General features: G+C 43.5%; 1 protein-coding gene and 1 long non-coding RNA gene across 3 annotated transcripts in view; one reads left to right on the forward strand and one right to left on the reverse strand.

The window, feature by feature from the left end:
• Nucleotides 1–18600, forward strand: part of LOC130291562 (uncharacterized) — a 30206-nt gene extending 11606 nt beyond the window's left edge. The window contains exon 4 of the long non-coding RNA XR_008847960.1: nucleotides 18087–18600. This is a non-coding gene — a long non-coding RNA (uncharacterized LOC130291562). The remainder of the gene's footprint in view (nucleotides 1–18086) is intronic.
• ENG (endoglin) overlaps nucleotides 1–26664 on the reverse strand; it is a 51979-nt gene extending 25315 nt beyond the window's left edge. The window contains exons 1-2 of one of the 2 annotated variants that reach the window (XM_056540444.1): nucleotides 26227–26664; nucleotides 6539–6690 (exon numbers count right to left, since the gene is read on the reverse strand). In XM_056540444.1, the coding sequence (XP_056396419.1) occupies nucleotides 6539–6690; nucleotides 26227–26281 (207 nt within the window). In that variant the 5' untranslated portion in view covers nucleotides 26282–26664. Of the gene's footprint in view, nucleotides 1–6538; nucleotides 6691–14082; nucleotides 14113–26226 lie in introns of those variants that run through there. The other variant, XM_056540445.1, reaches the window with a different exon arrangement.
• Nucleotides 26665–27142: the final 478 nt, after the last annotated feature.

Here is a 27142-nt window from a genome sequence, read left to right on the forward strand (position 1 = left end):
CGAGACCACCATGAAACACAGGTACAGACACTATATTATAAACTACACAACACAGGGGGTCTTGGTGTTGCAGGCATCATAAGGGCAAGAACATGGGAACAATAAATTAGATTGCGAGACTCTGTCAGTGTTTCCCAACCAGGGTGCCTCCAGCTGTTGTTTGCAACAGCTGGAGGCACCCTGTTTGGGAAACACTGTTCTATGCCAAAAAATAAAAAATAAAATTGCGCTTAAAACGTTCCCTGATTCAGGCCTCCTGTGTTGCAGCCAAAACATTTGTTTTTACTTAACATTACAAAAATGGGAAAGCGAACGTCCTGGGACAACACAAGTCTAGTGAAAGTTCATAAAAAATATCTAGTCCAAGAATTCCTTGGCTGTGGAAGGCCCATGGGGCTTTCCGACCCTGTACAAAGGAGGGAGTTTTGTCACTGCCGTGACCCAGAGGTCTGCGTCGACACAGTGTCGCCCCGCAGTGATGCCGCCCGGTGATTCGACTCATTTTCTAATTTTATCCAGTGAATTTTCAGACATTGTTTCCCCTGAACTGAATTAAGACGGTAACTTAAGCTGCATTTCCAGTAATTCTTCTCAGAGCCAAGAATGGCCTTTTCTCCCCCCCACCCAATACAGTATACCCTTTGCACTATATACAGTCTAGGCCCCGTGTAAATAACACAAAGGGACACTTAGGAAATAAAAGGTCCTTGAGCGAGAAGGTGCACTGATTCTAAACCATATAGATACCGATATAAACCACTGTAGTACCCAAATAATACCCAGAGTGCCCAAATATGTGGTACCCAGATAATACTACTATGTAGTGGCCAATACTGTCACACATTGAAAAAAATAGAACAATACAGTGCACAAATAATACCACCTTGACTGCACAATGCAGAAATAGTACCACCATACACTGTGCGGACAGTCCTATTACATACTGCACAGATGGTATCACCTCTTGTGATGGTGCCCATACTGTCATGCATTGCAATAATAGCACGATACAGTGCACAAATAATACTACAGTGACTGCACAATGCAGAAATAGTACCACCATACACTGTGCGGACAGTCCTATTACATACCGCACAGATGGTATCACCTCTTGTGATGGTGCCCATACTGTCACGCATTGCAATAATAGCACGATACAGTGCACAAATAATACTACAGTGACTGCACAATGCAGAAATAGTACCACCATACACTGTGCGGACAGTTCATAAAAAATATCTAGTCCAAGAATTCCTTGGCTGTGGAAGGCCCATGGGGCTTTCCGACCCTGTACAAAGGAGGGAGTTTTGTCACTGCCGTGACCCAGAGGTCTGCGTCGACACAGTGTCGCCCCGCAGTGATGCCGCCCGGTGATTCGACTCATTTTCTAATTTTATCCAGTGAATTTTCAGACATTGTTTCCCCTGAACTGAATTAAGACGGTAACTTAAGCTGCATTTCCAGTAATTCTTCTCAGAGCCAAGAATGGCCTTTTCTCCCCCCCACCCAATACAGTATACCCTTTGCACTATATACAGTCTAGGCCCCGTGTAAATAACACAAAGGGACACTTAGGAAATAAAAGGTCCTTGAGCGAGAAGGTGCACTGATTCTAAACCATATAGATACCGATATAAACCACTGTAGTACCCAAATAATACCCAGAGTGCCCAAATATGTGGTACCCAGATAATACTACTATGTAGTGGCCAATACTGTCACACATTGAAAAAAATAGAACAATACAGTGCACAAATAATACCACCTTGACTGCACAATGCAGAAATAGTACCACCATACACTGTGCGGACAGTCCTATTACATACTGCACAGATGGTATCACCTCTTGTGATGGTGCCCATACTGTCATGCATTGCAATAATAGCACGATACAGTGCACAAATAATACTACAGTGACTGCACAATGCAGAAATAGTACCACCATACACTGTGCGGACAGTCCTATTACATACCGCACAGATGGTATCACCTCTTGTGATGGTGCCCATACTGTCACGCATTGCAATAATAGCACGATACAGTGCACAAATAATACTACAGTGACTGCACAATGCAGAAATAGTACCACCATACACTGTGCGGACAGTCCTATCATGCACTGCACAGATGGTATCACCACCTGTGATGGTGCCCATACTGTCACACATTGAAATAATAGCATGATACTGTGCACAAATAGTACCGACGTGACCACACAATGCAGAGATAGTACCACCATATACTGTGCAGACAGTCCTATCATATACTGCGAAGATGGCACCACCACTTGATACCCAATACCACTATGCAGTACCTTATACTGTCACACATTGCAATAATAGAACAATAATGTGCACAAATAGTACCACCGTGACCACACAATGCAGAGATAGTACCACCATATACTGTGCAGACAGTCCTATACTGCGAAGATGGCACCACCACTTGGTACCCAATACCACTATGCAGTACCTTATACTGTCACACATTGCAATAATAGAACAATAATGTGCACAAATAGTACCACTGTGACCACACAATGCAGAGATAGTACCACCATATACTGTGCAGACAGTCCTATACTGCGAAGATGGCACCACCACTTGGTACCCAATACCACTATGCAGTACCTTATACTGTCACACATTGCAATAATAGAACAATAATGTGCACAAATAGTACCACTGTGACCACACAATGCAGAAACAGTACCACCATTCACTGTGCAGACAGTCCTATCATAAACTGCACAGATGGTACCACTACTTGGTACTCAGATAATACTACTATACAGTGGCCCATACCATCACACATTGCAAAAATAGCACGATACAGTGCACAAATAGTACCACCGCACAATGCAGAGATAGTACCACCATACACTGTAGATATTATTGGTGTGCAGTGGCCACTACATGTAATGTCCCAGTACAGGACATGGTCCTGCACTACACTTAGGCCCTGTCAGGTTGAGTCCCTCCTGCTGTTATTATAGTGTTATTTAATGTAATATTATTTAATGTAAAAGGACCTTTGGAGGACTCCAGTAAATGTCTAAAGGACCTGTGAAGTGTCACATGTTATGTTTATGTTATCACATGTTACCCAGAGGGCACCAGTTTAACACATGACCCGCAGCTTGACCAAGGGGCTTTGGCTCAGCCCCCCTCTATATAAGGGGGCGGCCATCTCTTTTGCTCTTGTACCATCATCACTTTACTGAGACCAGCAAACACCAGAGATCTCAGTGCTAGTGTCCAGCACCCGGAAGGCCTCAAATCTACAGTCTCTTCCAGTAAGTCAAGTCTATGTCTGCTGTCACTATCTACAGTCTAGTCAAGCCTCAAGTCAATTATCTAAAGTCTATTACAAGTATAATTGGTCCCAGCAAGCAGCGAGGTCCTTCTATGTTCCTGGCCACCTCTCTGGGATTCTGGCCTAGCTGTGAAGATAATAACACCTATCTGACCTCAGTAAAGTCTTTGTTAAACAATAACCTGGTTGTGGATTAGTTTTTACTGCCTAGCTATTGGAATAGCGGAGATTCCGGTCCCCAAAAACCACTCTGGCGTCACGAACATTAGGGGTTAATAACACCTTGCCCCTGGGGTTAATACCATCTTGCCCCATCCACCTACACCGCTACACCCCATGGTCCCGCCATCACCGTGGGTCACCACATACACATTTCCCTAACCAACATGCAGTGCACAAATTTGACCACCACACTGTGTGCAGATAATACCACCATACTCTACACAGACAGTACCGCCATACACTGTGTAAATCGTATTTCCATTCAGCAATTGAACAACTACACTTCACATTGAAATAAAAAAAATGTATGGTTTAGTTTTCTTTTAGCTTTCATGTTTTTTCCAAAAATGGTGCCACTTCTGTCGGCAGGTTGTGTGTGGTATTGCAGTTTTGCTTTATTTATTTCTAAAGTATAGAGGAATAATAGACAACTCATGTACAGATGTGGGCTCTGTACTGTAAAGAAGACAAATAATTTAATGCACTTCAATGTGTGCCAGCCATAGGCGATCCATAACCGTGTGTGCCAGCCACAGGCGATCCATAAAAGTGTTTGCCAGCCACATGCGAGCCATATCAATGTGTTCCAGCCACAGGCGAGCCATAACAATGTGTGCCAGCCACAGGAGAACCATATCAGTTTGTGCCGGCCACAGGCGAGCCATAACAATGTGTGCCAGCCACAGGCGATCCATAAAAGTGTTTGCCAGCCACATGCGAGCCATATCAATGTGTTCCAGCCACAGGCGAGCCATAACAATGTGTGCCAGCCACAGGAGAACCATAACAATGTGTGCCAGCCACAGGAGAACCATATCAGTTTGTGCCAGCCACAGGCGAGCCATAACAATGTGTGCCAGCCACAGGAGAACCATAACAATGTGTGCCAGCCACAGGAGAACCATAACAATGTGTGCCAGCCACAGGAGAACCATAACAATGTGTGCCAGCCACAGGAGAACCATAACAATGTGTGCCAGCCACAGGAGAACCATAACAGTGTGTGCCAGCCAAAGGGGAGCCATAACAGTGTGTGCCAGCCACAGAGGAGCCATAACAGTGTATACCAGCCAAAGGGGAGCCATAACAGTGTGTGCCAGCCACAGGGGAGCCATAACAGTGTATACCAGCCAAAGGGGAGCCATAACAGTGTGTGCCAGCCACAGGGGAGCCATAACAGTGTATACCAGCCAAAGGGGAGCCATAACAGTGTATACCAGCCACAGGGGAGCCATAAAAGTGTGTGCCATTCACAGGCAAGCCATAGCAATGTGTGCCAGCCACAGGGGAGCCATAACAATGTGTGCCATTCACAGGCGAGCCATAGCAATGTGTGCCAGCCACAGGGGAGCCATAACAGTGTGTGCCATTCACAGGCAAGCCATAGCAATGTGTGCCAGCCACAGGGGAGCCATAACAGTGTGTGCCAGCCACAGGAGAGCCATAACAATGTGTGCCAGCACAGGGGAGCCATAACAGTGTGTGCCATTCACAGGCGAGCCATAGCAATGTGTGCCAGCCACAGGGGAGCCATAACAGTGTGTGCCATTCACAGGCGAGCCATAGCAATGTGTGCCAGCCACAGGCAATCCATAACAATGTGTGCCATTCACAGGCGAGCCATAACAATGTGTGTCATTCACAGGCGAGCCATAGCAATGTGTGCCAGCCACAGGCTAACCATAACAATGTGTGCCAGCCACAGGCTAACCATAACAATGTGTGCCATTCACAGGCGAGCCATAACAGTGTGTGCCATTCACAGGCGAGCCATAACAGTGTGTGCCATTCACAGGCGAGCCATAACAGTGTGTGCCATTCACAGGCGAGCCATAGCAATGTGTGCCATTCACAGGCAATCCATAACAATGTGTGCCATTCACAGGCGAGCCATAGCAATGTGTGCCAGCCACAGGGGAGCCATAACAGTGTGTGCCATTCACAGGCAATCCATAACAATGTGTGCCAGCCACAGGGGAGCCATAACAGTGTGTGCCATTCACAGGCGAGCCATAACAATGTGTGTCATTCACAGGCGAGCCATAGCAATGTGTGCCAGCCACAGGCTAACCATAACAATGTGTGCCAGCCACAGGCTAACCATAACAGTGTGTGCCATTCACAGGCGAGCCATAACAGTGTGTGCCATTCACAGGCGAGCCATAACAGTGTGTGCCATTCACAGGCGAGCCATAGCAATGTGTGCCATTCACAGGCAATCCATAACAATGTGTGCCATTCACAGGCGAGCCATAGCAATGTGTGCCAGCCACAGGCAATCCATAACAATGTGTGCCAGCCACAGGGGAGCCATAACAGTGTGTGCCATTCACAGGCAATCCATAACAATGTGTGCCAGCCACAGGGGAGCCATAACAGTGTGTGCCATTCACAGGCGAGCCATAACAATGTGTGTCATTCACAGGCGAGCCATAGCAATGTGTGCCAGCCACAGGGGAGCCATAACAATGTGTGCCATTCACAGGCGAGCCATAACAGTGTGTGCCATTCACAGGCGAGCCATAGCAATGTGTGCCAGCCACAGGCGAGCCATAGCAATGTGTGCCAGCCACAGGGGAGCCATAACAGTGTGTGCCATTCACAGGCGAGCCATAGCAATGTGTGCCAGCCACAGGCAATCCATAGCAATGTGTGCCAGCCACAGGCGAGCCATAGCAATGTGTGCCAGCCACAGGGGAGCCATAACAGTGTGTGCCAGCCATACACTGCCCTAGGGTCTGTGGATCTCTATATTAGCATTTTACATATTGGGGAGATTTATCAAAACCTGTCCAGAGGAACAGTTGCTGAGTTGCCCATAGCAACCAATCAGATCGCTTCTTTCATGTTTGAAAAGGCCTCTGAAAAATGAAAGCAGCGATCTGATTGGTTGCTATGTGCAACTCAGCAACTGTTCCTCTGGACAGGTTTTGATAAATCTCCCCCTTTGTATATAAATCATATGTAACACTGCGATGTGTATTTTTCGGTATATACTCACCGAAGCGCCTGTAAAATGAATATTCAGCACATACACTTCTTGGCTGGAGGGCTTCCCTACGCAGCCCTTTGTGGTAAGTGAATGCTTGGCCATCGGTCCCGAGGCCTCATCGCCGCCATCATTCTTTTGGACTTCACACATGGGCACAGGAACTGGAATAAAACATTGCTTCATAAACCACATCACATAAATGACAAATGACAACAATAAGAATTCTGCAGACTATAATACATAGCTGACACGTGACTATATACACTGTATATATCCTATAACATATAACAGTCTATCAGAGGGTACTCGGCACCACTACAGTTAACAGGTTGATGTCCGGATGTTAATAGTGTACGGCCCCTTTAACTGCTGTATGAACTCCATGTGCGGTGCTGTCTCGCTGAAGATATAGAGGATAACACTTTCAACACTGGAGATGAAGAAAAAATGCGGAGCACTCACCAAGCTTCAACTGCAGCTGTAGTTTATTGCAAAACTTACATCATAGGGGTACACGGACCGGGGAGTTGTGCGGAGGACGCGGGGGTATAATCTCGGTGATGGACCGTTGCGCGCTTCTGCGCTTCGTCAGACCGGGAGCAGAAGCGCGCAACGGTCCGTCACCAAGATTATACCACCGCGTCCTCCACACAACTCTCCGATCCGTGTACCCCTATGATGTAAGTTTTGCAATAAACTACAGCTGCAGTTGAAGCTTGGTGAGTGCTCCGCATTTTTTCTTCATCTCCAGTGTTGAAAATATCCTATAACATACATTCACATATCCTATATACCAGTGGTCTTCAACCTGCAGACCTCCAGATGTAGCAAAACTACAACTCCCAGCATGCCCGGACAGCCAACGGCTGTCCGGGCATGCTGGGAGTTGTCGTTTTGCAACATCTGGAGGTCCGCAGGTTGAAGACCACTGCTATATACATTCACATTCTGACACTGGGACCTCTCAGGTTATCAAACAATCTGCATCAATAGACAGGAAACATATCTATATATTACTTGTAAGAGGTTAAAGGGGTACTCCGATGGAAAACTTTTTTTTTTTTTTTTTTTTTTTTTTCAACCAGTGTACGAAGGTTAACCAGATTTGTAAATTACTTCTATTAAAAAAAAAATCTTAATCCTTCCAGTACTTATTAGCTACTGAATACTACAGAGGAAATTCTTTTCTTTTTGGAACACAGAGCTCTCTGCTGACACCATGACCACAGTGCTCTCTGCTGACGCCTCTGTCCATTTTAAGAACTGTCCTGAGTAGGAGAAAATCCCCATAGACAACATATTCTGCTCTAGACAGTTCCTTAAATGGACAGAAATGTCAGCAGAGAGCACTGTGCTCGTGATGTCAGCAGAGAGCTCTGTGTTCCAAAGAGAAAAGAATTTCCTCTGTAGTATTCAGCAGCTAATAAGTACTGGAAGGATTAAGATTTTTTTAATAGAAGTCACTTACAAATCTGTTAACTTTCTGGCACCAGTTGATTAAAAAAAATAAAAATAAAAGTTTTCCACCGGAGTACCCCTTTAAACAAGTTACGTGTATCCCAAAAGTGTACCAAGTGGAAAGGTTTGACTCTAGTGGCACTGATATGGTGATCATCCTGGCACCAACTTCTAGTATTGCGATGATCATACTTCTGTATAATAGTATCTGCAATTGCCAACAGTTGGGTGGAAGGGGGGGGGGCATATTAAAAGGGGTCTAAGACCTATTCTTGGCTTTCATGCCACTACTTTGGAGGTTTTTCTCTTTCTTACAAGGAAAATATGACATGACTTATGCAGTGCACTTGGGAGGGGGCCTAGTTCTGGTTGATTTCCTTCACTTTAGAATATATAAGCCTATTCACACTAAGGAGATTCCATGTGCAACGGGCACCACTGTCCCCATTGGGAATTTCTACAGTAGAAATTCTGCAGTGGGCTCAGTGAAGCAGAAGACCATTCTGGGAGGCTGCTGAATTGGAATTTCTGAGCAGAATGTCCGAGGGGCATTGCACTCAGAAATTTCGTAGTGTGAATGCACCTCCAGATGAAGAGAGGGTGGAAGGAATTTCAATCTTTGCTATATTTGAAGTCACTTTCAACAAAGTTTGCATAAACAAATAATACAAGTGAATATAAGAAAATGTGTGATATATCTTATATGAGAAAAATTCCTTTTTCTCAATTTGTGCTCTTTTCCTCCCGTTCACTCCTAAAGTTATCATTCACAGTGAAAAACTTCTAAAGATTGTCATTTCACTGAGGGATCAGGTTACAGCTGCCCATAGAAGTGTATGGATAGGGGAAAGGAAAGGAGCAGCTATCTGCAAAATGAGACAAAGGCAGAGAGAGAGAGACGCAGAGAAAGGGGTGAAAGCTCTAGTAAGTGTTATAGCTCACTCTAGTGCTCCAATTCACAGTTCATATTACTCAGTACTGCACTATCATGCAACCCTTGCTGCTGCTTCTTAGGGTGTACTATAGAGAGATAGAGGAGCATGGTCCCCTTGTTTGGATTTGTGCAGTGTATGGGACACATCATAGCATCTAACACTGTGACCCTGTCGGATTAAATCTTTTTACATGCCTCTGTGACAGTAACGCTTAAGGCTGAATACACATATGTCCAGTGTCCGGCTCAGCTTGAATTTGCCACAAGCGATTCCACAACTGATGACAAAAGTGCATCAACTGGCCTCAGTTGTTTAGGATCTGGTGACCATTATTGTGCATGCCGAATAGGGGAACATAGTGTTCCCCTGTCCGGCGCCCATGTGGCGTGTTCCACTGTCCAGCGAACGACGAAGGACGGTGGACGACGCCAGATAAATGTGAACGGTCCAATTCAAATGAATGGGATGAGTTCTACAATCAGGGGCTTTTTCTACAGAGCCGGAGGGAAACGCCACCGGACACCGGTCATATGTAAAGGGGGGCAAAGTATATTTCAGTATCTTCTGAAATATCTTTAAGACACATCAGATTAAATTGTTGGGTGTCTGTAAGTTGGGACCACCATCGATCACCCTAATAAAGGAGCCCTTTACTTTACATGACGCACCTTACTTAGACTTTTCCATATCTTGCAAAGATCAAACTGCAGTGAGACCCCAATTCTGGAGATCTATTGGGTTCCGCCATCACTAATGTTATCTTTCGAGTGGTCTCAGCCACATATTAGTATAATTATTATGTCTGGCATGTCCATGTCCATTGTTATGTATACAGCAGGCGACCAGCGCGTTAGCATTGCACTAGTGAGGACAATGGCAGTAAGACGGCTAGTTTTCCCTTTGTGTCTATGAACAGTCACTGACTGACAGGCAAATTCTACTGTGTCACTCAACAGCAGGTGGGACCATGTTAGGGAGCTGGAGTTCCCCTGTGTGTCACCACGTGTTCTTCAGTCAGACGCATAGTAAAAATAGTATCCTGCCCTCTGGATTTGTGGGCAGCTTCCTGCTCACAGGGGTGAGGATGGACACACAGAAGCTCCAAACGGGATTAATAGGAGGTTTAATTAATGACGGGGCTCCCATCCAAACCCTGGAGGGGGTCACAGACCAGAGTAGTCACTATTGTGCACAGTTTCCTGTCAGCACAAAAAACAACCCTTATCTGGATGCACCAGACTGGCTCCTTACACAACCTCCCTACTCGCTGCCACGGGGTATAAAAAGACTCGTTGCATGAGGCTACACTGACTCAGCATGCCATGCCTCCATTCTCGTAAACGGTATAATATGAATTTCCTTCTAAATCTTACTTTTACTTTCCTAACACGACTGTCATTGTCAAAAGCGAAGGGTGAAGCAAAAAAGGGCTGCAGAGTGGCAAGACCGGTCTCCTCCACGCCGCCCCCTGCGTCACCCACCGGCCAGCTGGCACCACATTATGTCATTATCAGATAAAGCCGCACAGGCGGGTGCCTGGACAGAGGCGCTCGGTGGATCAGATAGGAAAGAAAATGCAAAAAAGGGAAGTTCTCTGGAAGCAAAAATAAATACGGTCACCCCTCCTCCGCCATGACGCGTCTCAGTGTCTCCCTAGAGCCAAGAACCAATCAGCAAAACAACTCCAAGAATGGAGATCTCAACTGTGTTCTGTCTGAGGCATCGAAACACGACGTGAGGAAAGCAACACAAGACACGAATAATGTGAGAACCTGGGATTTCCACTGATGAGGATCTGTGCCAACCCCCCCAACACCCCCCCCCCCCCCCCCCTAGGTCACTCTTGGGGTCACCTGGTCACTGGTACCTACTGGGTAACAATCACAGGACATATCACATGGTATAACTCTTAAAGTAACATTACATTTTATAACACTTTACATGGTAAAACATATTTACAATGGGGAAACAAGTGCAGGGAGCCCCAGGGACACTGAAGGAGGCTGCCTGACAGGACAGCAGGAGCACAAGGTAACACCTCCCACACTGGGCCACCACACAGAGGTATTCTACCCTAGAAACATTTCTTCAAGGGATAATGTGGTATTATATAGGAGCACCTTGGATCAGTACACAGTGTGTCACCACTGTGCAAATGTCTAAAAGTAGCTATCTCTCAATATTTTATTTCTTATCTGACCACAGGGGGTCCTACCACTGCGAACGCCTGCAGTCTCCTGCATGGCACTTCGGCTCTCCTCGTGCATGGAGCAGGGTTTGACACGCCCCCAAGCATCCATCTCTATGGGAGAGTCGGAGAATACAGCTTTCCGATAGAAATGCATGGCAGGGGCATGCTGACCCCCACTCTGTGCATGAGGAGAGTTAGGGTGCTTTCAGGAGATCAACCCCCCCCCCCACAATCTGACAATTATCCCCTATTGTCCTAAATTAGAGTACCCCTTTAATGCTGTGCCATTGCATAGAATTGATCAGTGTTATTGGCGTTCTGCTTATACAGCCTGCCCAGGCACCCTGTATACTCAAAGCTAGTCCATCATGGACCCTGCAATCACACTGCGGAGCCCCTTGTCCAACAGACACCGGTATTTAATTTTTTTTTAGATGTCTGCCATTACATTATAGGAAAGTCCCAGGTTGCTCAAGTGCAAAATACACTCGGTTTGTGAATACGCTTCATACACCTGGACCACCACCGAGGCGTACATGTACGCCCTGTGTTGTGAAGGGGTTCCTCTGGGAAAATGGAAGCTGAGCTGTGATTGGTTGCTATAGGCAACAGAGACAATATTTATTGAGAAATCGGCCCCATAAGTGGAGGATGTATCATTCCCTGCACCAACTGGGAGTTTCCCCCAAAAAAATTTTGCACAAAGATGGGCTTACGAAGAAAAATTGTGCGATGGTGCAGGGAGTGATAACTTCAGAGGAGGTCTTACGGTGTATCGGGTTCCGAAGCCAATGGGCTCCCGATTGTATTGACATTGGGTCAGCACTGCACTATTGTTCTGTAGGAAAACTAGTTCTCTTAGTGGTTGCCTTGTCTCAGGAGACAGGAAATTTTATGACATCCTCATCCTGCGCCTGCTGCTCCGTAGATAGTCTACAGGCTTCTGTAAACGGCAGGACTATTCTATCCATAGGTCAATGGTGGAGACTCTGAATTGCAAGTAATGGTCTGTCTTAAAGGAGTACAGTTCAGCTTACAAAAACGTATCCTCTATCCTTAGAATACGGGATGAGTATCAGATCACAGGGTGTGGGGTCCGACCCTCCTGGCTCCCCGGCTCTCCCCATGAATGAAGCTGTGTCGTCCACCGCACAAAGCGGTGGTCAACAGGCCCCCCTCTAATCATTTCCATACCCAGGTACATCGCTTCGGCCCTCCCATAGGGTTGAATGAAGAGATACCCAGGTACATAGCATCGGCCCTCCCATAGGGTTGAATGAAGAGATACCCAGGTACATAGCTTGGGCCCTCCCATAGGGTTGAATGAAGGGCGCCGTGCAGGAGGAGAGCCAGGGTGCCGGGTAGGAGATTGCTGGGGGGCACCAGCGGTTGTACCCCCCGCAATCTGATACCTATCCTTTGGATTAAGAGATAAATTTCTATAAACTGGATAACCCCTTTTATCGCCAGCTCATGTAAATTTGCACCAAAATTTGTACCACATTCTGGCTTAAAGGGGTTATCCAGGAAAAACTTTATATATATATATATATATATATAATATATATATCAACTGGCTCCAGAAAGTTAAACAGATTTGTAAATTACTTCTATTAAAAAATCTTAATCCTTTCAGTACTTATGAGCTTCTGAAGTTAAGGTTGTTCTTTTCTGTCTAAGTGCTCTCTGATGACACCTGTCTCGGGAACCGCCCAGTTAAGAAGAGGTTTGCTATGGGGATTTGCTTCTAAACTGGGCAGTTCCCGTGACACGTGTCATCAGAGAGCACTTAGACAGAAAATAACAACCTTAACTTCAGAAGCTCATAAGTACTAAAAGGATTAAGATTTTTTTTATAGAAGTCATTTACAAATCTGTTTAACTTTCTGGAGCCAGATATATATATATATAAAAGTTTTTTTCCTGTATAACCCCTTTAAAACTGCCACCAAACACCAACAACTTTTACCGCCACTTTGGCAAATGGGGAGAAACCGTTGCAAATTTCTCTGCGTATAGGTGCCATGTTTTATCCAAGACTGGGGGAAATCATGGATGGATCCCCGCTTGGAACTATATGATGTAAAGGTTAACCGAGCCCTTATGTGAAACCCAGGACCGTCTGCTCCAGAGCTGCGAGCACTAACTCCCAATCCTCAGAGCTGAGCTAGAAACAGGATGGAAGAGCACTTCAACCCCGAGTAAATGTTAACAGGATGGAGCCAGGCAGACGGACAGACGCGGCTGTAAACTTCTCTTTACTGCTTGTCGCCAGCTTCTTATAATCTATAAGACACATAATCTATAGGACACATACAAACTGTGGACCTCCGGCTGTAGCAAAACTACATCTCCCAGCATGCCCGGACAGCCAACGGCTGTCCGGGCATGTTGGGAGTTGTAGTTTTGCACCATCTGGAGGTCCATAGTTCTATTGTATTATCTTCTAATGCTAGTAGTGTTGTAATATATAACATATTTGTGACTTTTTAATCCTTTCATGTACTCCCATAGTTCAATGGGTTCCCCTGAGGAACTTGAAACTCCTGGGGCCCCAATGTCAAATCTTTCACAGGGCCCACCTACCATTTATCATTCGAAACACTGGTGTTTTCTTTTGTGATGTGGGGGTTTTGGGGCCCAGTTACATCTGCTACCACTGCGTCCCCTATAACTACTTCACCATAAATGAAAGTAGAAGAGTTGTCCCTAAAGTCCAACCATCCAGAGTAGGGGTGTGAATCGCCAAGAATTTGGCGATTCGATTCGAATCGCGATACCAGTGTGGCGATTCGATATATCCCGATATATCGCGATATATCCCGATATATCGCCCACCTGGGAGCATTCATAGATCCCAATAGACGCCGCTGTCAGCTTTGACAGCGGCGATCTAGTACTCCGGTGCTCACTTTTCTCATGTTATCCCGTCCGGGCTGCAAAATAAAATAAAACGCACTTTCTCTTACCTGCCAACGAGCCCCCGGAGCTCCGGTACACTCCGGTACAGGTGTTCGGTCCCCGGGCTGTATTCTTCTTACTTCCTGTTAGTCCGGCACGTCACATGGAGCTTCAGCCTATCACCAGCGGAGGCGGGACATCGCTGCGGCCGGTGATAGGCTGAAGCTCCATGTGACGTGCCGGACTAACAGGAAGTAAGAAGAATACAGCCCGGGGACCAAACACCTGTACCGGAGCTCCGGGGGCTCGTTGGCAGGTAAGATAAAGTGCGTTTTATTTTGCAGCCTGGATAGGATAAAATGAGAAAAGTGCGCACCGGATACTCCTTTAATAGCCAGCCGCGGCGATTGTCGCATGCTGGCTATTAGCGGCGGCCCCCGGCTACTGAAATCAGCCGGGGGTCGCATAGTACGGAGTGGGCACGAGTCGGAGCCCGCTCCATAGCCGTGTCAGATCCGGCCTGCCCGGCTCCACAAATGTGGAACTTTTATCTCCTGATTCCCAGGACATGACATGCTGTTCCGGGCGTCCGCAGATAAAAATTCCACATCCCTAAAAGAATCGATTCAAAAATATTTTGAATCGATTCTGTATCGGCAAATGAAAAAATCGCGATTATCGCGAGAATCGATTTTTTCTTACATCCCTAATCCAGAGTGCGTAAGATGCGACTTTCCATTGCGCCTGGTTCTGGTGAGGTGAATGAGGGCGGCCTTCCTTCCTCACATCTGCCGGAGAGCTCACAGAACATACATTGACATGATTTGATTCATTACAGCTGAATTAAAGCTGTGTCGGCTCCACCATGTCGCTCCCTCCTCCATATCCTCTCCTCCTGGCGGCTATTTATCAGTCACACCGCCCGCAGCAAATAGCGGCCTTGTCAAATGATGTCACCTTCACCTCTCAGAACGCAGATGGAACTGGTTTGTTCTTAAAGGGGTACTCCGGTGAAAACCTTTTTTCTTTTAAATCAACTGGTGGCAGAAAGTTAAACATATTTGTAAATGACTTCTGTTAAAAAAAATCTTAATCCTTCCAGTACTTATTAGCTGATGAATGCTACAGAGGAAATTCCTTTCTTTTTGGAACACTGATGACATCACGAGCACAGTGCTCTCTGCTGACATCTCTGTCCATTTTAGCAACCATGCAAAGCAGATGTATGCTAAGGGCAGCACGGTGGCTTGGTGGTTAGCACTGCTGCCTTGCAGTGCTGGGGACTTGGGTTCAAATCCCACTAAGGACAACAATAAATAAAGCGTTATTATTATTATAATAACGTCAGCAGAGAGAACTGTGCTCGTGATGTCATCAGAGAGCATTCCAAAAAGAAAAGAATTTCCTCTGTAGTATTCAGCAGCTAATAAGTACAGGAAGGATTAAGATTTTTTAATAGAAGTAATTTACAAATATGTTTAACTTTCTACCACCAGTTTTAAAAGAAAAAAGGTTTTCACCGGAGTACCCCTTTAAAGGGGTTCTCCGGTGGAAACAAAAAATGCTTTCAAATAAACTGGTGCCAGAAAGTTCTACAGATTTGTAAATTGCTTCTATATATAAATCTTAATTCTTCCAGTACTTATCAGCTGCTGTATGCTCCAGAGGAAGTTGTGTAGTTCTTTCCAGTCTGACCACAGTTCTCTCCGCTGACACCTCTGTCCGTGTCAGGAACTGTCCAGAGCAGGAGCAAATACCCATAGCAAAGCTCTCCTGCTCCGGACAGCTCCTGACATGGACAGAGTTGGCAGCAGAGAGCACTGTGGTCAGACTGGAAAGAACTACACAACTTCCTCTGGAGCATACAGCAGCTGATAAGTACTGGAATGATTAAAGGGGTACTCCAGCGGAAATTTTTTTTTTTTAAACCCCTTTTATCGCCAGATCATGTAAATTTGCACCAAAATTTGTGCCACATTCTGGCTTAAAGGGGTTATCCAGGAAAAACTTTTTATATATATCAACTGGTGCCAGAAAGTTAAACAGATTTGTAAATTACTTCTATTAAAAAAATCTTAATCCTTCCAGTACTTATTAGCTGCTGAATACTACAGAGGAAATCCTTTTCTTTTTGGAACACAGAGCTCTCTGCTGACATCATGACCACAGTGCTCTCTGCTGACATCTCTGTCCATTTTAGGAACTGTCCAGAGCAGCATATGTTTGCTATGGGGATTTTCTCCTACTCTGGACAGTTCTTAAAATGGACAGAGGTGTCAGCAGAGAGCACTGTGGTCATGATGTCAGCAGAGAGCACTGTGTTCCAAAAAGAAAATAATTTCCTCTGTAGTATTCAGCAGCTAATAAGTACTGGAAGGATACTTTGGATGGTCAGCCAGTCTTACTGAAATTGTCACGTTTGGTTGACACGTATTTAATGTGTACTGAAGCCTCCAGACTCTCCTCTATGGCAGATTTAAAGGGGTACTCCGGTGGAAAACATAAATTTTTTTTTTTTTAATGAACTGGTGCCAGAAAGTTAAACAGATTTGTAAATGACTTCTATTAAAAAAATCTTTACCCTTCCAGTACTTTTTAGCAGCTGTATGCTACAGAGGAAATTCTGTTCTTTTTTAATTTCTTTTTTGTCTTGTCCACAGTGCTCTCTGCTGACACCTGATGCCCGTATCAGAAACTGTCCAGAGCAGGAGAAAATCCCCATTGCAAACCTATGCTGCTCTGGACAGTTCCTGACACGGACAGAGGTGCCAGCAGAGAGCACTGTGGACGAGACAAGAAAGAAATTCAAAAAGAAAACAATTTCCTCTGTAGCATACAGCTGCTAAAAAGTACTGGAAGGGTAAAGATTTTTTAATAGAAGTCATTTACAAATCTGTTTAACTTTCTGGCACCAGTTGACTTTTATAAAGACCTAAAAAAAAATGTTTTCCACCGGAGTACCCCTTTAAGAAGGATCGGACATGTCCGATTTCCTTGTTCTCGGTGACCAGAGGTGTTTGGCTTTCTTCCCTCTTATTAAAAGCGGAGTGTGTTTGTGTATGGGCAGGATTGGGTGGGATAGTTGTTGACTTAATTAATTTATTTTATGTGTATGACCAGCTTATACGCCTCTTAGGTCCTTGATAGGTCCGTGGGTCCTCCTTCTGACTACATTTACCGCCTCAAGTCACTTGAGCTGCAGTCGGACGTTGGCCGGATCGGCCAACGTCCGACTGCAGCTCAAGTGACTTGAGGCGGTAAATCCTGCTTGGTGTTAGGTGCATGGTGGTGTCGTGCCCACAGCACAATACAACACGATGGGTATATATACTGCTCACCCTATAACAATATTTTCTGTCACCTGGATAACGGCACTTAAAGCTCTTTCCTCTGTTTTGCTTCCTTGTTTTCTATAACTGACCTCAATTGTCTGGACACTTATTGCTGCTCTGTTTACCGCAGCGAAACAGATCATTAATTTTTGGGGTGAAATTAGGGACCTCGGCTTATATTCGGGTGGGCTTATACTCGAGTATATACGGTATACATTCTACAGACATCTTAATATTCATATAAACATGTCTTCGAGAAGACCACCCATGATCTTAACGTTACCCCTTAGCTCATACATTGTGGTCCCAGGGACATATCTATTGTAAACTGGGGAAGAAGGGGAAATGCCCTATGTGCTGGGTGCCAAGGAAATGTGGCAAAAAGCGTAGCCTTGGCCAGATTAGTTTTACACACAGGGCACTGACCCAAATTTTTGCCCCAATTTAGGGAAAACTGAGCTACAGCTTAATTTGGCCTTCTCCTTTGAATGGTCTTTTTGAAGACCACTTGAACTTTAGGTGATCTTTTTTACTATATGTGAATAACTGTTAAATAGCTGAGCACTAGACATGTTGGTAAAAATTGGTCATCGAGTCCTGATATTGGTAACGCTGGTAAAAAGGAAGTCATGCCGGAGGAGACATGGTGCTATTTATAGGAGTTACTGAAGTAAAAATGGAAATAAGAAAAAAACCAAAAACATACTGTATAACGTTATACATTGTTTTCATGTCAACAGGAAATAGGGGCCCATTTCGGACAAGCTGTTTATTATTTGTGGTCGCATCCTGTGTTTCTGTAGCACTTGGCTGCAAAAATGTGACAGCGAAACCTCAACCGTAGAGAACACATGAAGACCACACAGACACACACAATGCTGGCAAAAGAAGAAGGTCCCTTAGCCAAAGTCCTCTACTCAGTAAGACACTTTCCATTGGCAACCACAACGAGCTAGAACCCTTGTTAATGGTATTACGGGTCCCGAAAAGCAGCTCTCTTTTTAGACTTCATTGGAAAGGCCCATGCATGTGGTGGGTAGAAATAATTTAAAGGGGTTCTCCACCATAAGGTAATGTCAGTACGTACCTGCCAGAGAGTAATGGACATGCTTAGGAAGGATCCCCGCTTGTATTTGGGCTAAATGGCCATGCTGTGAGATTACCAAAACGCTGTGGCTTTCTTTTTGTGAACTGTATACTTCCTGTTGGAGTTTTCTTATACTACAAATCCCATAATTCCACTTTTCTTCCTCCCACACATCAGCCACCCCACCTATTGAACCACAAAAGAGCAAAATTCCATGCAAAAGCCAAGTGCTTTCTAATCAGGATGCCTACAGCTGTCGCAAATTCCCTGTGCTCACTCCACCCATTGAAGCAGAACAGGCTCCCTGTCATCACCTGACTAGTGAGGATGTGTCTCGGCTGCACTGCATCCTGGGAATATCTGAGACAGGAGTCATTTTGTATGCTGTTAAAAATGAACATCCAGAGCAAAGATCACATAAGAATGTGAGACCAACCATCAGAGACAGGTACAGACTATATTATGAACTGCACTAACTTTATTGCCCCTGTAGCATAGTCAAATAAAAAAAAATCCTGGAATACCCCTTTAACAGGGGTTAAAAAGCCCATTGTGTACTAGATGATGGTCCTAGATATGGAACCCGCACCGATCAGTATCATGGCATTTCCTATGGGCAAGCCATAAAAACCAAGATAGGCAAACCCTATAAGCCATCACCATGGCACGAAGATGGATGGATGCATGTTCCATGTGAGGAATTAGAAAAAGACAAAAATTTATAAAAGTTGTAGGATGATACTTAGTGACCTAGTGTTGTAAACTTAGAAAAATATGAGTGGGACATGGCCAAAATTAGAAGCTCAAGGTCAAATACCAATGGGTGAAGAAACGTCTATGAAAAGCTATGACTATGAAAAATTAATAGTTTTGAGGGCTTGGCGGGTTATTTGCTAGAGCCATGGACATCATAATAGGCGTTAGTGTTCCTTTAAGACTATATTATAAGACAATACCCAATATAGTTTTAAAGGAGATCTGCAGCCCTAGATACTTATCCCCTATCTGCAGGATCGGGGTCCAAATGCTGGGACCCCCTGTGATCTCCTGTACTGGGCCCTGGCTCTGCCGCAGACTTCCCATGCAGGAGGCATTACCGTCACAGCATCATGCCGCGGCCCCCTCCATGTATCCCTATGGGAGAAGCGGAGATGCAGCATGTATGGAGGAGGGCATGTTGTCGACCTCAGTGAGGTCGATGACACGTGTATTAGCTGCGCAGGGCCGCGGCAATGCCGGGTCCCTATCCGGGAGATCGATGGGGGTCCCAGTGGTTGGACCCCCCTCCTGCGCGATCAGACACTTATAAGGGATAAGTGTCTAAGACTGCAGTACTCCTTTAAGAGGTGTCTGTCCCACCAAACCAGGACCCTGACTTCAGAACGATGCGGTCTACAGATGGGGGCCTCTGACCGCTACGTCTCAAGGTTCCATGACGGATTGGCTGCTAGCTATTACAGGTAACTACCTAAAGGAGGCACTAGAGAGTTTTCTTCCTTTTGGAGGAGAGCTATTTTGGATAGTTTCTACACCAGTGGTCTTCAAAATGTGGCCCTCCAGCTTTTGCTAAACTACAACTTCAAGCATTCTTGGACAGCCATAGGCTTTCTACACCGGTGGTCTTCAAACCGTGGACCTCCAGCTGTTGCAAAACTACAATTGTAGTTTTGCAACAGCTGGAGGTCCACAGTTCATAACCCATCAGGCATCCCTGTTTTTAATAAAGAGAGTTGGCCATGTTGAATTTCAGTCTGTCCTCTTTCGTTCATTCTCAGGACTCGTCCCTTCTCCATCTATGGACATAGTATAAACATTCAGGCTAAAAATAAGCTATTATGGCAGCAGGAATGGCCCAGACGACTTCAATCTAATTGAAAATCTATGGAAAGAACTGAAGATCATGATTCATAGAAGAGGCCCGAGGAACCTTCAAGATATGTAGACTGTGTGGAAGAATGGGCCAAAATCCAACCAGGGCAATGTAGGACACTAGTTTCTCTATACAGGAGGCCTTATTTACCAACAAAGACGTCGGTACAAATTGTATTTAGAGTTTTTAAGACTAATTTCTGAGCTTATTTGGTTTTTGATTTTGTTTATTTGAATGTATGGGTTACTTAGGCTGTTACCAATATCTCTACATTGCACCTAAATCGTGACTAATAAATACATGTTTTACCCAGAAGATCCATTGAATTACCCCTGTCTATCCATAGGGATATAGAAGAGTTTTTATATCTCATCATGGACAACTTACCCAGACAACTTACCCAGACCTATTCTTCAGGGATGCATTGGGGGATTCATTTGGATATATGCGCTTGCTTCAAAGGACTTGATTTAGAACTGTCCAGGAGACCTCCTTATCTATGATATGACCACCATATATATAATATGACCACCTTATCTATAACATGACCACCATATCTATAACATGACCACTATATCTATGGAATGACCACCATATCTATAACATGACCACCATATCTATAACATGACCACCATATCTATAACATGACCACCATATCTATAACATGACCACCATATCTATAACATGACCACCATATCTATAACATGACCACCATATCTATCATATGACCACCATATCTATAATATGACCACCTTATCTATAATATGACCACCTTATCTATAATATGACCACTATATCTATGGAATGACCACCGTATCTATAACATGACCACCTTATCTATAATATGACTACCATATCCATAACATGACCACCATATCTATAACATGACCACCATATCTATAACATGACCACCATATCTATAATATGACCACCATTTCTATAACATGACCACCATTTCTATAACATGACAAACTTATCTATAACATGACCACCATATCTATAATATGACCACCATATCTATAATATGACCACCATATCTATGATATGACAACCATATCTATAACATGACCACCATTTCTATATGACCACCTTATCTATAATATGACCATCTTATCTATTATCTGACCACCATATCTATAATATGACCACCATATCTATAATATGACCACCATATCTATAACATGACCACCATATCTATAATATGACCACCTTATCTATAATATGACAACCTTATCTATAGTATTACCACCTTATCTATAATATGACTACCATATCTATAACATGACCACTATGTCTATAACATGTCCACCATATCTATAATATGACCACCTTATCTATAACATGACCACCATATCTATAATATGTCCACCATTTCTATAACATGACCACCATTTCTATAAAATGACCACCTTATCTATATGACCACCATATCTATAATATGACCACCTTATCTATAATATGACCACGTTATCTATGATATGACAACCATATCTATAACATGTCCACCATATCTATAATATGACCACCATATCTATAATTTGACCACCATATCTATAATATGACCACCTTATCTATAATATGACCACCATATCTATAACATGACCACTATATCTATGGAATGACCACCATATCTATAACATGACCACCATATCTATAACATGACCACCATATCTATCATATGACAAACTTATCTATAATATGACCACTATATCTATGGAATGACCACCGTATCTATAACATGACCACCTTATCTATAATATGACTACCATATCTATAACATGACCACCATATCTATAACATGACCACCATATCTATAACATGACCACCATATCTATAATATGACCACCATATCTATAATATGACCACCATATCTATAATATGACCACCATTTCTATAACATGACAAACTTATCTATAACATGACCACCATATCTATAATATGACCACCATATCTATAATATGACCACCATATCTATAATATGACCACCATATCTATGATATGACAACCATATCTATAACATGACCACCATTTCTATATGACCACCATATCTATAATATGACCATCTTATCTATTATCTGACCACCATATCTATAATATGACCACCATATCTATAACATGACCACCATATCTATAATATGTCCACCATTTCTATAACATGACCACCATTTCTATAACATGACCACCATATCTATAATATGACCACCTTATCTATAATATGACCACGTTATCTATGATATGACAACCATATCTATAACATGTCCACCATATCTATAATATGTCCACCATATCTATAATTTGACAACCTTATCTATAATATGACCACAATATCTATAACATGACCACCATATCTATAATTTGACCACCATATCTATAATATGACCACAATATCTATAATATGACCACAATATCTATAATATAACCACCTTATCTATAATATGACCACCATATCTATAACATGACCACCTTATCTATAACATGACCACCAAATCTATAACATGACCACATATCTATAACATGTCCACCATATCTATAATATGACCACCATATCTATAATATGACCACCATTTCTATAACATGACCACCATATCTATAATATGACCACCATTTCTATAACATGACCACCATATCTATAACATGACCACCATTTCTATAACATGACCACCATTTCTATAACATGTCCTCCATATCTATAATATGACCACCATATCTATAATATGACCACCATTTCTATAACATGACCACCATTTCTATAACATGACCACATATCTATAATATGACCACCATATCTATAACATGACCACATATCTATAATATGACCACCATATCTATAATATGACCACCATTTCTATAACATGACCACCAAATCTATAACATGACCACATATCTATAACATGACCACCATTTCTATAACATGACCACATATCTATAACATGTCCACCATATCTATAATATGACCACCATATCTATAACATGACCACATATCTATAATATGACCACCATTTCTATAACATGACCACCATTTCTATAACATGACCACCAAATCTATAACATGACCACATATCTATAACATGACCACCATTTCTATAACATGACCACATATCTATAACATGTCCACCATATCTATAATATGACCACCATATCTATAATATGACCACCATTTCTATAACATGACCACCATATCTATAACATGACCACCATTTCTATAACATGACCACCATTTCTATAACATGTCCTCCATATCTATAATATGACCACCATATCTATAATATGACCACCATTTCTATAACATGACCACCATTTCTATAACATGACCACATATCTATAATATGACCACCATATCTATAACATGACCACATATCTATAACATGACCACCATATCTATAATATGACCACCATATCTATGATCCAGTCCAATCTCCACTCTTTTTTTTTTCTTACAAAATACACAAACATGACTGATATCTTCCAATACTGTGAGACACGGTTAACATTTAGTTGGTTGTCTCCTACCGAAGATTGGCCTGGATCATGGACCTGACCACGATGGTTCAGGGTGATGTTCCGCAATGAGCTGTAGATCTACAAAGACATGCAGGCAGTGAGAGTTCATTGGTTTGGAATTATTCCACCATCACCTAAATATTGGTTCCCTGTGGACTTGACGAAGAGAGAACGTTTCTCTCGAAACACGTTGTCTGAATGAAGCTTATGCATTATTTATTGTACTCGATCTCCCTGATCTAATTCCCGGGATGCCAGCGAGGGCCATGGAATACCCACTTGTGTATCGTGCAGTACACTATTACTTACTCTATGACTTTTGATGTACAAGTCATCTTGACTTTTTGGCACTAGAATCCACCACATGATGTCTTGGACAACGATAGCGGGTGATACTTCTGAGCTAAGGAACAGCATATAGGATAAAGTTGAAGCAACAAGCTAGGTCAGAGAGGTCGGTGACCCCTCATGCTCTTCATTTTAAGCATTTTGTTCTCATTTTGAGTTCTCATGTTCTCAATTTTAAGTATTTAGTTCCTGTTTTGCCTTTACAGTCTGAAAAAATTCCTCCCAAACTACGAACCATCTGTTTGCATGCATAGCATGGTCCTCCTGGGTATTTCCTTGACTTGATGGCAATCATCCTCCCAAAATTCTGGGACTGTTTAACTCAAAATTCAACAACAAATTTCCCACAAGATCTTATCGGCTACGAGTCCCAAGAGGTAATGGAACAAATGCAGATTGAAGCCATATGATAGAAAGCAGAGAGCGGTACTGCCATGTAGGACTTGTAGGTCTAGGAGTATTCTAGTGTCTTAATCCCACCAGAAGGAAAATCACATCTCAATGTAACAAAAGACTCTTTCAGCTGCTATATAAAGCTGAGAGTAGTAGTACTAGAGCTAGTAGTCACAACACATCAGGACAACAATCACTAAGATTCTGTCAACTTATTTCCACAAGAGGACAAAGTTTATATTAGAGGGGAAAGGGTTCTGCAGTAATATCAGGGAATATCACTTTACTGAGAGAGTAGTGGATACATGGAATAGACTTCCTGCAGAAGTGGTCGCTGCAAATACAGTGAAGGAGTTTAAGCATGAATGGGATAGGCATTAGGCTATCCTTCATATAAGATAGAGATAGGCATAAGGCTATCCTTCATATAAGATAGAGATAGGTATAAGGCCATCCTTCATCTAAGATAGTGATAGGCATAAGGCTATCCTTCATATAAGATAGGGATAGGCATAAGGCTATCCTTCATATAAGATAGGGACAGGCATAAGGCTATCCTTCATATAAGATAGAAATAGGCATAAGGCTATCCTTCATCTAAGATAGTGATAGGCATAAGGCTATCCTTCATCTAAGATAGTGATAGGCATAAGGATATCCTTCATATAAGATAGAAATAGGCATAAGGCTATCCTTCATATAAGATAGGGATATATATAACGCTATCCTTCATCTAAGATAGTGATAGGCATAAGGCTATCCTTCATATAAGATAGGGATAGGTATAAGGCTATCCTTCATATAAGATAGGGATAGGCATAAGACTATCTTTCATATAAGATAGGGATAGGCATAAGGATATCTTTCATATAAGATAGGGATAGGTATAAGGCTATCCTTCATATAAGATAGGGATAGGCATAAGGATATCTTTCATATAAGATAGGGATAGGCATAAGGCTATCCTTCATATAAGATAGGGATAGGCATAAGGCTATGCTTCATATATAGGGATATATATAAGGATATCCTTCATATAAGATAGAGATAAGCATAAGGCTATCCTTCATATAAGATAGGGATAGGGACTATACATAGTCCCTATTCATAGATTATTGGACAGACTAGATGGGATGAATGATTCTTATCTGCCGACACATTCTATGTTTCCACCTTATATTTTAGTTCCAGTACAGAAGTTGTAGCCATAATATTCTTACCAGACAAACCCAACCACAATAGACAAAGCATAAGGTTATTATGGCTATTGCTCTGCTTTGCAGATACATATATATATATATATATATATATATATATATATATATATATATATGCTATATATATATACATATATATATATATATACATATCTATGCTATATTTATATGTTTTATGGCTCCATATCATTTAGTCTTATAGAGTGTGTGTGTATGAGATTAAAAAAAAACTTGCATTAGTGTTCCCCAACCAGGGTGCCTCCAGCTGTTGCAAAACTACAATTCCCAGCATGCCCGGACAGCCTTCGGCTGTCCGGGCATGCTGGGAATTGTAGTTTTGCAACAGCTGGAGGCACCCTGGTTTGGAAACACTGACTTAGATTGTGAATCAAAGTCCGTACATTCTCTATACAGCACTATATATAAGGACACAGACCTCACGTTGATAAATGTCACAGACTTACCTAAATGTCCCATGCGGAGACAGAGAACGAGAAGAATCATCTGCAGAACCTTCATCTTTCTCAGTCGTCTTCTTTTCCCCTTCCTCGAAGACTTCTCTTAGCCTGTGTCCAAGAGCGCCGGCTCAGACGAAGCTCCGAGCGTGCGACAAAGCGATACGACAGCAGTACGGGCCGACACGGAGCTGGGACCGGTCAGACGGTGACGGGAATCCAGATTTTGGTCCTCTGGAGAAGATTGGCTGTTTATAGGCAGAAGGAGAGAGAGAGAGGAAGAGTCTGAAGTCAGAGGCGATGAGGAGAGGACAGCTGTCCAGATTGCTCTGCCCGACTCTGACAACCAACACGATCTGATGAGTCCAGGAAACCAGCGAGGACTGGGGAGGTCTTACGCAGCTGGATAGCGATGAGGAGGAAATGCCTTCTACACAAGAAATTCTCCAAGGAGCCCCGAATACCAGAAAAACAGACCCCCCTCCTCCGAGCACACGTCCTGAAGGGCGGGGTGTAGATAAATTAAAGGGGCACTCCGGTGGAAAAACATTTTTTTTCATATCAACTGGCTCCAGAAAGTTAAAGGGGTACTCCGCCCCTAGACATCTCATCCCCTATCCAGAGGATAGGGGATAAGATGTCAGTTCGCTGGGGACCCCGGGGATCGCTGCTGCAGCACCCCCGCTATCATTACTGCGCAGAGCGAGATCGCTCTGCACGTAATGACGGGCAATACAGGGGCCGGAGCATCGTTACGTCACGGCATCGCCCCTCGTGACGTCACGGCCCGCCCCCGTCAATACAAGTCTATGGGAGGGGGCGTGGCGGTCGTCAAGCCCCCTGCCATAGACTTGCATTAAGGGGACGGGCCGTGATGTCATGAGGGGCGGAGCCATGGCGTCACGCTGCTCCGGCCCTTGTATCG

The sequence above is a fragment of the Hyla sarda genome, chromosome 9 (assembly GCF_029499605.1).
Source record: "Hyla sarda isolate aHylSar1 chromosome 9, aHylSar1.hap1, whole genome shotgun sequence".
NCBI classification, from domain to species: Eukaryota; Metazoa; Chordata; class Amphibia; order Anura; family Hylidae; genus Hyla; species Hyla sarda.